This window comes from Dunckerocampus dactyliophorus, chromosome 6 (genome assembly GCF_027744805.1).
Source record: "Dunckerocampus dactyliophorus isolate RoL2022-P2 chromosome 6, RoL_Ddac_1.1, whole genome shotgun sequence".
Classification (NCBI taxonomy): domain Eukaryota; kingdom Metazoa; phylum Chordata; class Actinopteri; order Syngnathiformes; family Syngnathidae; genus Dunckerocampus; species Dunckerocampus dactyliophorus.
In genome coordinates, this window is record NC_072824.1 from 28,431,913 (window position 1) to 28,444,593 (window position 12,681).

Here is a 12,681-nt window from a genome sequence, read left to right on the forward strand (position 1 = left end):
TGGTGGTAGTTGATCTTGCTGCCACATTGTGTCTTTGGGAACGGTCATGTCATCAATGAAATCATTTATATGCATTTCTAATTATTTTATGCAATTGTAAAACTATAAAAAACGTGTTTTGTGTTGACATTTTCGAGAGTCAACCGCTGAAGACATCATAGATGGGTGATGTAACATAGCTACTTCCAGGCCCTTTTTATTTTAGCTAGCTAATAGGATGCTAACAAGGAAAAATAATACATTAAGAACACAGTTGCACTCCGGCAGTGTATTAACAACACAACAAGACACGAGCCATATTGTACGCTAACTGGAGAATGCATGCAAACCGGGACAACATTGTGGCGTCCATCCATCCGAGTTGCGGGGCCAGCAGTCTCAGAAGGAAAGTCCAGACTTCCTGCTCACCGGCCGGGAGGCATCCGGACTAGATGCCCGAGTCACCTCAACTGGCTCCTCTCCATGTGAAGTAGCAGCAGCTCCACTCAGAGCCCCTCAAATGCCTTTTTCAAGTCCACAAAGCACATGAAGCTGGGTTGGGCAAACTCCCATGTACCCTTGCAAGGGTGTAGAGCTGGTCTAGTGTCCAGCGAGCGGGACGAAAACCACATTGCACCTTCTGTAGCTGAGATTCGACGAACGGTCGTACCCTTCCCTCCAGCACCCTGGAATAGACTTTCCCAGGGAGTCTGAGGAGATATTTTATCTTATATTTACTGCACATGCATGTAACAATCTTAGATATCCAATCATATGAAATGGTTAGTACTATATCTGTCATGACCAACACATGACTGTCATGTGATGTCATGTACATATCAAGTATGTAATGCTAATAAGCCGACTGTCTTACATTTTACATGAAAGTTTTATTTTATTCAACACTTTCAGCTACTGGAATAGAATTGATTTACACTGGACTTTGCATACTGTACTTTAAAAATACATACAATCGCTATAAATATACATATTTTTATTACATTTGCTGTGCATGTATCTCCAACGGGGTTGGACTGTAAATTGCTCTGTGTATTTGTGTAATGACAACAGTCAATATAATAGTCTTACAGTATGTATGATACCCCACTACACCACAGCAGTGTTCTTTACTACCATAATAAACTATCTCCTCTTAGTCCAGCCCCCAAGCATCCTCTGTCCACTAGTGTGTCATCAGGGTGCTCCCTCCCCAATTTCAATAGGTAGCCCATAATGAGCGGCCATTGGTGTATATGTTGGGTGTTCCCGCCCACTGGCCGCCTTGGCCCTGCCCACCTTTCCTTCAAGGCTCACTTTAGCCCATCTCCTGACGTTCAAGTTCGCGGGAACGTCACGTCCACACTTGAACTTGCAGCTCAGGGTTTGGAGAGGGGAGGAGGTGGAGGAGGGAAGAAGAGGGGGGTGGGGGGGTCTTCTCTCACTGAGCGCCCCATCATCATCATCATCATCACCACCACCACTCTCTCTGTGCGCAAAAAGTCATGAGGATCTCCGACACGCAACCCGTAGCGCGCTACTCCTCCTTGGCAGTGTTGTGTGCGTGAGATCTGTAGCGTCCACCTCACCCGTTGCCGCTTTGTTGTGCTCCTCTCGGACCGTCAGACGCATCCATGAGGAGGTTTTCACTTGGAGTCTACCTGGATTTCCCAATGTGATCTCCGCTGAGAAGCCGCCACTTGAACCAACATGTCTCGCCGCAAGCAAGGCAAACCCCAGCACTTGAGCAAACGGGACTTTTCGCGTAAGTCAGTTGTGGTTTTTGCTTGTTTGTGAACATGTGCCGCGTTATTTTTGCAGAGGGAGACTCCCGTGAGACATTTTTATGCGTGAAAGAAGACTCGAAACTGTTGGGTTTGATTGAAAAGCTGTCAAAACAACGTGACAACTTCAAAGTGTTGTATAACGCAGTCTCGCAGGTCTCTTTTGGCCACGAAAGGGCATTACAGACTATTAAGAGACGATACGTTACCAGATCGCAGTGTTTATACATGTTCAACAATCACAATTCTTCTCCATGCTGCAAGAGTTTTGTTCGGTGGCTGGGTCAGGAAGTGGTGTTTACATACCCACTCGTCCACGGCGCGTTGCTACTCGGTGTGTGCGTCTGTTTGAGCCTTCCAAACGTGACATATTCCGTGTGTTAACATGTACCTTTACGCCGTATCAGCGTACGTGTATACAGTACATGTATATTCACAGCATTATTTCAGTGATAGTGTGGACGATGCGCCTTTACGCGCGTCCAAGTATTCGATGCCAAATAAATACACATCGCCATTTTGGTTGATTTGCTGGCATATATATGTTTTGCTGTTAAATGTATTTGACATAAATGTGCCCCCGTTTCTTCCGGGTCGGCTGAAAGCAATTATGCTCTCGCAGAACGTATGCATTTGTTGGGGAAATGACTATCATCGTCTTTGCCAGTGGGGGGCGCACTATGCTTGTACTCCTGTGTGAACTTGAACTTGAGCCACTTTATTCCTATATTGCCTCACTAAACCAATGCAGATGATCATTTGAGCATATGTTATGTTTGTAGAGATGTAATGGTAATAATAGAGGATAATATAGTAAACAAGATTGCCTTTGCTTTCATTTAATGTCATATGTTTTACTCACGAGCATCGATGAACAGAATGATCCAATCAAAACACTGAAAGCATAGATATGATCACCTCAGTTTGCATAAAGTCTTCAGTTTAATTCTGTAGATCTTGAGCATTTATCTTGTTGACATGACCCGATGAACCAGCACACGTTTCTTGTACTTCATTGCACACTTCCTGGTTTTATTACTAACCCAGGGTCTTACTCTCAATTTATTTTACATTTTGTAATTTTTCAATGCAGGACGGACACCTTTAGATATTGATATACACATCAAAGGCTTGAAACATCGGTTTTATATTAAATTAGCGGACTTATGCTTTCAACTGCAGCCTACTGTTTATGACTCTTTGTTTTTTAACTAGTTAAACAGGCCCACTCCAGCAGCCCACTGCAACACTGACCCAAACCACTTCAAATTCTGGTGCAGTTACCTAATAAAAAGATTACATTTTCCTGTTTAACCTTTTTCACATCGCTCTTGCTCGCTATCAAAAATGAGATTATTTGGTTTTGAAGGAAATGGTTCTCCTTAACCCGGCCTCACACACCTGGCTGATGTCCGAGGCGTAAGCTGGTTAAGATAAGCTTCAGCAAAGGAGCGGTGAATTCCCTCATCTTTAATGCAGTTGAACATACAGGTAGCAGACCCTATCTTGCATAGTCCCCCAACACCTTCTCGTCTGACCTGACATGGAATTAAAGGTTGAACCGGTGGCAAGAATTCATCACATCTTATCTCAACATCCCAGTTGGCGGGTCCAATGTCATTTACCATGTGGCGAGATGAATTCTCTCTCTCTCTGTCTGTTAGTACTTCAGGGACCTACTCTACATCCAACCCACAATGTCTAACCGTGGTTCACGAGATCCCAGCACTTTTAACGAAATGGGGTCCAATCATCTTGAACTCAAATTAGAATCTATTTTTTGATTCTCTGAGGTGTTAGGTTCATTAAAAAGCGAGATTGGCAGCACAATAAAGAGGGTCAAGCAACTTAATCGTTGGCTGCCTGCATGCTGAGCTTATCGAAGTTCCTTCTTTTCTTTCTGTCTTTCCGAGCCGTGTGTGTGTGTGTGTGCGCCACGTCATTTGTTTACATCTCCCTGAACAGCATCTCACATTCTGCTTATTTGTCTGCCCCCACCCAATCCAGCTGAGCCACTATCAGGTGTTGTACCGGAAGAAGACTGTCAGGACTCTCCCAGACTGGGAGTTGCTCAGGGCGAACCCCGAAAAGGGGACCAGGACCTGCTGACCTGTGGGCAGTGCCAGTCCCGCTTCCCCTTGGCCGACATCCTGCTGTTCATTGAACACAAACGGAGGCAGTGCCACGGGAGCCTTTGTATGGACAAACCTCTCGACAGGCCGCCGTCCTCACCGCTCTCCTCGCCCCTCTCCACGTCGTCCTCGCACTCAAGGACCCACCACCCGCGTAGGGTGTGTCACCCTGTCGAGGTGGCCGTTCAGGTGTCGCCGCAGGACGAGGATTGTTTATCTGCACCCTTGCAAGGAATAATCCCCAAGCAGGAGAATATCACAGGTAAAAACACAAATGGCCGCCGTGGAGGAGTTAAACGAGGAAGGTCTGGGTGGGGGCGGGGCTATAGAAGTGTCTGCTGCAGGCCTTTGAATGTCCTTCAGCTTGAGCTGAACTCGCACAAGGACCAACCATCCTGACAATTATTGTGAGGAACGGAAACGTTTTCCGTGAAAAACGACACACAGAGTCCGACAAAGAAACAGATTATGTAAAGAAGGAATGGATTACAGATGTGCATAGATCCTGTGTCCTCATGTGGTGCGGAGAGATGCATCTCTCTCCCTCCCTTCCAGCATTCTTCCACCGTCATGTCTCCTGTTCCTTAAACCTATTGCTATAGAAAGCTTAGAGATACTAAATCAAAATAGAATTGTGTTGATTTTTTGAGGGAAATTGGACATTTTCGGAGCGCCAATCCTCTGTGTGCCTTGTGATTTGAGTAATTAAGGGCTTGTTAATGCTGCTGGTTTTTATTGGTGGTCCACTGGGACACAATGGGCCTGTAGTGATAACAAGCGTGGGTCTCTTATGGCTGGTTTTACATGGTGGGGTTTGATTTTGAGCAGCAAAGCCTATTCAGATGTTTATTCATTTCCTTACCATGTGCCAGTTTGGCCTGATTGGCTTGGATGGGGTGGTTTAATTTGAAGCCAATTCAGGCTAAATGTGCAGAGAACGGCACTCAACAATGTGCGCCACTGTCCTGTATTAGCGAGGGCCGCAGTTCTGCAGATGGCAAGGCTGTTAGGAGTTGTTAGCTAGTTAGCTCTCTGCCGCAATGAATGACCACTGTTCATTAGCGTGCAGTTTGTTAAACATCTGCCCTCTGTGTGAGTGCACACAGGCACACACACACACACAAACATCCTCATACTCATATGAAGCCCACTTGCCTCTTGGCCTTGTCAGCTGCTTGAACATGCTTTTCTTTGCTCATTTAGATCCTCATGCAACACAATTCACATGATGTCGTAGGGTCAGCAGCTCGCATTGGGGGCAGATATTTATTTATAGGCCTCATGTAGCTGGATATTGTGTAACAGAGACACTGCTTGGCTGGATAATGAATAGTTCCATTTGGTCGAGGCTGCGCCCTGTTAGATAAAAACATGCTTTACTATGAGAAATACCAGTGCGATATCAAACAGAAGACGCAGTCACAGTTGTGAGAGAGGGTCCGTATCAGTTGCGTGCAGTAAAAGCAGTCTCCTCCCACCTCTGTTGTGCTGCACCCGAGATTGATGGAGCCCGACTGGCAGTGCCAGTGCGCCACCTCGTACTGCATATGGTCGCTGCCATGTTCTCTCTCCCGGCTCCGTGAGAGCCTGACACAGAGATGAAGCATGTCCACGCAATCCCTTCCTACACACTGGCAACATTCAATTCTAGTGGATTATGTTATACAGTACGTACCGTATAGTCCACTGTATCTCGGTAAAGGTTGAATTAATCTTGAACGTGCACACAAGTTACACTGGAGCACATCACACAGCACAATTCACAGTTCCGCATGTGCCCTCATCAGTTTCACATCAGCTGCAATACATTTGTTCACCTCCGGTATTCCAAATGTACTTTTTGCCTTTTGTAAATACGTCGGAAAGCGATTAAGGCAATATCTTGTCACAAATACCTCTCAAAATAATTTGCTACAAATGGTATTCTGTTATAGGAGCTACTGTAATGAGTGAGGAGGATGCTTGATCCTGGAGGTTGTGGGGGTGCCAGACCTGGAGCTGAAGCTGTGCCTCAATGGGACAGCTGAGGCTGTCTGGGAAGTCTCATGGCTGCAGCTGGGGCTGCGGTCTGCAGTCTGGAGCCCTGGGCCGTTAGGAGAGGACAGAGCAGCCTGCGTGTCATCATTTGCATGATAAACAATTTAAGATATGCATAGGGACAACGTAGCTTGTCTCCAGATTATGGATGGCCCAGAAACAGAGCAGATGACCGTTTCTCACACAAAACTATGTTGCTACAGCTTCAACCGGATTATATTACATGCGACACAGTCCAAATGAAACTGCTATTTGTTTCCGTTACCTTTTTTTTTTGTTATATGAATGAGATTCTTTTAATTGATAGATGCTGTATTTATCTCCAAGCAAAAGTGTCCTAATAAATGTGGTCACTTAAAAATAAAACAAACAAAGCAACATAGCAAAATAGTAGAGGTAAGAATAATAAGAAAATGGAATAAGAATAAATAAATGCGTAACAGGTCACTTCAATTTCAATAATATATAGTAAATAATAATACATAATAAGTCAATAAGTCCAGTCCTGTGTGTGCTTTTATCGCCCCCCCCTCTGTTGTGTTGAGAAGTTGCATGGTGTGGGGGATCGCATCATCAGTGGAGCAGGGCAGTGATAGTAATCTGCCACTGAAACTGCTCTTGTGTGGGGAGATGATGCTGTGCATTGGATGATGCGGGTTGTCCATGATGGACAGAAGCCTCCTCGGTGTCCTTTGCTCTGCCACGGGTGTCAGGCTGTCCAGCTCGGTGCCGATGACAGTTCACCAGTTCGTCCAGGCGTGTGGCGTCCTTCTTCTTGAAATGAAATAATAAGTTGAATAAGCGCAACCATAAAATCTCCCACCATTACTTCTACCAGTTACCAGTTTATTAAGGCCATGTTGCTCATGCTGGTACAGTAGAAAGACAAAAATCTCATAGCAGCTCTCGCCCTCCAATCCCTCCTCCTACCTTGACGTTGACTTTCTCCTCTGATTCCAGATCAACATTAGCAATAAGAGTGACTGTTGGAGTTATTAGATTAGATTCACCCTCTCCCGTTTCTCTTCAGTATGCCTCACACGCTTATTCAGCACTTTTTACAGCATAAAATGCACAGGTACTCACCGGTACTCAACAATCACCAATGGTTGATAATCTAAGCTGATTGATGAACAGATGGAATTGGCGTCATGGTGCAGAAGTTTCATACATCAACATATCGAGACACGGACAAATTGTGGGCTGTTTTTAGCAGTGGTACATGCATGCTTTACAATTGACCTGTATTTTCATGGATCTACTGTATAGGTTATTATGAATTATAGTATAATTTGCAGGGCCGTCTGTGAATGCTGAAACGTGAATGTGCGGGGATCCACCGTATAATGTGGCCTTCATTTATCCACACTGACATTAGCCTCACCGGTGTGTTAATGAGGCCACTGTAACACAATCGAACACCGTCTCACACTTCCGCATCCTTCCAGGACTCCGATGCCGAAAGCTTGACTTTGAATCAATACTAAGTTAATTATGGCAGCTGCTCTTCTATGTGGAGGAAAACCTTATTTCTTGCGGGATCTCTTTTGTGTGTCTTCGTGCAGCAGCTTGCCTGTCCTGTTTGTTGTGGAGACAAAGGTATTTAGCAGGGTTGGAATGGGCACCTTGCCAGTTTTCTCCAAGCCACCAGTCCCCCTGTCCTTCACCAGCTTACACATATACTCACTGGGTATCTGTCAGAGGGTTTTGGGGGGTGCGTAATATGTGGTGGGGGAGGAGAGGCTCCTTGATAGTGACGTCTTTTTCCTGTAGCCAGCATGTGTGTGTGTGTGTGTGTGTGTGTGTGTGTGTGTGCGCATATGGTTCGCTTTGTAAGTTCACATACAGTGCTTTGTTTCGGTGATCACTTTAATTGATACTGAAAAGACGCAGATGCACACCATTCCATCCATTCACAATATCCATTGTCTGCAAAAATTACTGTAATTGGATCCTACAGTTGCTCTGGGCTCTGATAAATTTGGTTCTATTTTTAGCCGTGGGCTCTGACAATTTTTAATAAAGGTAAACAGCAGGGGCGTCGAGAGCCCAAAATCTTGTTGGGGGGGTAATTACAGTGTGGCGAAAAGGGCTTTTCTTAGAATAAAAAGACAAACATGATGGCACAATCAGCTGCAAGTTAAAACATGCAGGGCGGATTATTGAGTAGCAGCTCTATAATCCAGCAGTTTACCGGAAACAGTTTGCTGTTTTTTTAATATTGAAAATATAGTCGTACGCTTCTGCACTTGCCTTGCACACTATCATCACTTTCTTTGAAGAGTGCTTAATATTGCTTGCCTCGCACGAACATATGAATGAATGGATGAATCTATACAATGAATGTGTATGTGAATGAATAAGAACATCACAATACTGCAGTTTTTAATCACTGGGAGAGTGCGGTTGATTTTGATATAATCATTATCAGCCCCTACTCCTGCACAAATAAAACACATACACCTTTTTATCTTAATTAACTTGAAATATTGAACATAATTAATTGGTTAGTTAATTCATTTTATAGTAATCCCGCGTCCAAATTTAGTATTTTGCATTTTTACATTTTGATAAAGTTTCACATGAGCACTCATAAGTACATACGTTAATCATCCTATGTATCTTTTATTCCAGTCTGATGTTGGCATGCTTCCGTTTGAATGATTTGAACGTGAGCTTCCCTTCTTTTGTCCGCTCACAACGTCCATGGTTTAAGCGTGCGTATTAACTTAACACCAAACTTAAGGGGAAAGTTGGACAATCACGATAAAGCAGTATCCGAAATACCAAAATACATACCACCAACGATAAAGCCTCATTTTCGAGGGAATCGCCACTCACAGTGACAGGTTTTCGGGGATTAGAACACCGATATGAATGAAATCTTCAAGATGAAACGCTCTTCATGTACAAAATAATCATTCAACTTGCTCATTTGTTCATATGAGGCACACAGAGCAATGAACAACTTCTTGCTGGCTCCTGTCTGCTCCGTACTCTTTTCCTCGTGCGGCGTTCAGGCACACTCTTAATTGTGAGTGCTACGTGTTAATTGTTTTTCATTTGTATCCACATACCCCCTGTTACAATTGGCGTACCCCCCTTTGGAGACCTAGGGACTAATACATTTGACTCCTACTATAAAATGATTGTCGTGACGCATTCATTTTCCTAGGCCAGGCCGCGGAGCGCCAGTGTTTGTGTTGCATCATATTTTAGCAGCGTTGGCTTCATGCGAGTGCTGAAGTGAAGTGTATGTTCACATCTTGGGTGTGAATCCGCAGGCGTACTAATGCTTGCAAGTTTGTGTACAAGTGCGGTTTTGACCACTTCAACTGTTTATAGCTTTGTGTGCATGTGTGTGAGGGCTGTTTGTTAAAGCTTTACTACCTTGGGCGTGCAAGCTGAACATGAAAGGGTCTTTGACTTGGCAAGCCCCGCCTGAGGACACCCCTCTGTGGACCATGCCAGCCCAGACTTGGCACAGGGTACTGGTCCTGAGGGACGGGCTGGGCCTAAATACTTGCGTGTGAGAAGGAGGGAGAGAAGGTGCACAGTATGTGCGCGTGTTTAAGTGATGACTTGTGGGCTTAGGAAGCGGACCCTATGGTGAGATGGCAGTTGTGTGTGTGTGTGTGCGTGTGTGTGTGTGTGTGTGTGTGTGGCAGACAACAGGAGAGTGCGAGTACTTATGGGTAGGTATGCAATAAAGTGTGAGTGTGTGCTGTCCTCAGGGCTCCTGGCTTGGGCTTCCTGTGTCTCTGTTTGTCTTCTAACAACCTTGGTACCACAGCCTCAGGCCATTCAGGTGGAGGCTCGTTGAAGTATGCACGCACACACACACGCACGCACGTACAGGGCATACACACATGCACACTAGAAAGCAACTCACAAATGCATGCATTTACCCACAACCGTGCACAGACCCACACCTGCCCTCTACTCAAAAGTTACACAGACACACACCACACACAGTGTAACCCCCCCATCTGTGAACCAGTGTTTTGTCAGTAATAAATGCATTGTGGCAGAGGCCCCATGATGTGTAGTGAGTTGATAAGATCTGTCAGAAACATATGATCTTTATTTCACCCCCCGTACACTCTTGTCCCTCCCTCGCGCTTTTTCTGTTCACGCTCATCCTTTGCTCTTTCTACCGCTCACTTGCTTGTTTTAAAACATGGGGCGACGTTAGCATGTCTGCACCTTCTAAAAACCTCCAACTTCCACTCTAGAGCTCATTATCACGCCGGCACGTTTGTGTATTGAGCACACACACGCATGTCTAATGCACAGTCACTATCCACCCATCCTGTCCATCGACTGTCAAACAAAGGTATACCTCAGAACCCCCCCATGTTTGTCCCTCCCCCCCCGTGTCGTCACACAGGATAAAAATGTATCCTTGGAAAAAAGCCTGTCCGTCCGCCGTCCTGTCAATAGCCTGGCAGACAGTCACATCTCAGGGTCAGGGGTCATCTGACAGCGTCAGGGCCTGTCACGCCAGCCGCCAACTTCACCACCTGCAGGTTAATGACTTTATTTTTAGACATAACAGAAACGGAACACCCACAAAATGACTCCGATACAGCTGTACCTCAGGAAGTGGCAAGTAGCAGCAAAGAAGGAAGTGGTGAGATTAGTTGGAGGGTTAGAGCGAGGGATGTGCGTGCGCCTTTCACATTTCAGCCGATATGGTGCTCACCTAACCCTGATCCGGTACTCGATTTTCGGTACTTTTGTGTGGTAATACTGTAAATACTAATTTACTAATTTAACTATTTTTTTATTTCTTGAAGCTATTCATCTCTCCATATATAAACTTTAACAAATACATCAAAACAACATTCAGATGTTTGCACTGCAGTTGTTTCAGAAATGTCTTAAACATGAAAACCCATAACGACAACTAAAACCCAGCTCTGCGTACTTCTCTTCCTTTCCTTTCCCCTCTGGAAAAACTGTCCATGGAGGGCAATTAAGTTTAAAACAAATGAGCAAAAGAGTATAATATTTTACAAAGTAATACAGTCTCCAAACAAAAGCGAAGCAAACCTATTTGCCGTGAAGTACACAACTACGAACGCCAGGGGGCGATCGTGGCCATTGAATCGCTTTGCAGAAGAAGACGAAGCTACGTGCATAGTGGAGATCCACGCATGAACGAGGCGCGATGCCGCCGGGGGTGAATCTAAAACGTAAATGTTTCTTCATCTTCGTTAAATTACTGCTCATTACACTCAAGCCTCGTTCGGACTCGGTCGTTTACCTGTCAGAACGTGTGACGGAAGAATGATGTGCGACGTGTTTAACAAGTAGTCCTAACTTCAAGAAAAAAGATGGAGGCTGCAGGCGAGTCCGGACGCTGTCTAGACTTTGAGAGGCACTCGCCGAGATGAAATATTAAAATTGTCTTCTTTTGATGAAGTGATGGCCAACTTTAAATTAGAAAAGTAAGAATCAAGTTTATGTGTAGTTCGAAACATAATTAAGGTGTCTTTTCTCACTTTTTCGTCTCTCCGACAAGGTTATGCTTTTTTCCGACAGTATCACATGCAAATAATATGCAAATTAACCGATGGCGTCATCTAGTTGGCAACAGTGGCCTATGTCACAACCACACGGGCCATTTTTGGCGTTCCCCAAATGGCTGTATTTTTTTTTTGTTCCTGGAGAACGTCATTGTGGTGACCATGAAGGAGTAAGATCTCGACACGCATGGAGGACCCACGAAATATCTTTACGTGCGTTGGCCTCACTAACTACGTACGCGGGGCGCACGTGTGGCGCACGACACACACAGGAGTCCTCAAGTGAGACGTATGAGATTCATGAGTCACGTATTAAAAGTGTCTTCTTCCAGAACACTGACATTTCTTGGACAGGTAGGTTTTGTTGTATCCACGTATTTAAAAATATGACATATTTCAGCTTCAGAAACTTTGACAAGGTCATTTTCATCTCCAAATGCCATGACCCTTCTGGGTAAAGATTGATACACGATGACTTTGATTTTTCTCTGTCTGTGCACCTCTGTGTTTCACCATTCAGCATGTTGGGTCATCCACCTCGGTTCCTATTGTGACTTGCATTTAAGGCTGCGGGGCTAAGGCACCTTTTGCTTTGTCTTCCTCACTGCCGTGATGATAATGCTGAAGCCTTCAGAGAGTCACATATACAAGGGCGTTGTGATAATGTGAACCCGTTGATCCTGGTCACTATCTGTCTTTAGTCTTTCTTCCACCACTATCTTCCTCACTGCAAGTCCCAGTGCTGGGTTTGGCCTGTCCGAGAGAGAGTGTGTGTGCGTGTGTGTGTGGTAATGTATGACTCCGTGACTGTATTTGAATGGGTGGTCGTCTATACAGCTGCGTCTTGCCACTCTTATCGCACATAGATATGAGGCACAGAGGGCCCCTGCCTGTGTCTGACTTTACACTTGTGAAAACTCACAGCCCTCTCTTTGAACGTGTGTGAGAGAGCGTCTCAGCATGCGTGTGCTGCTGCGCGTATACTAATAGGTGCTCTGCTCAAAAGCGTAGCGCCTTGTAATAGCTTAAGTTAGCCGCACATCTTAACTTCAACTCCCGCATCTTTTTTAATGATGATCACAAGACCGCGCCTGTCAGTGTCACGTTTCGGTTATGCGACATTCACGCACGTCCCTTTGCATCCATTTGTCGGAAAACACGCGCGCGCAAACACGCGCATACGTAAACATCCACCACATTACCTCGTCTGCAGTGATCCCC

General features: G+C 45.1%; 1 protein-coding gene across 1 annotated transcript in view; it reads left to right on the forward strand.

The window, feature by feature from the left end:
- The first annotated feature begins 1,390 nt into the window (after window positions 1-1,390).
- The window catches only part of bcl11ab (BCL11 transcription factor A b), a 48,104-nt gene continuing 36,813 nt past the window's right edge, over window positions 1,391-12,681 (forward strand). Inside the window, exons 1-2 of the mRNA XM_054778818.1 lie at window positions 1,391-1,741; window positions 3,768-4,154. Coding sequence (XP_054634793.1) covers window positions 1,687-1,741; window positions 3,768-4,154 — 442 coding nt within the window. The 5' untranslated portion in view covers window positions 1,391-1,686. The remainder of the gene's footprint in view (window positions 1,742-3,767; window positions 4,155-12,681) is intronic.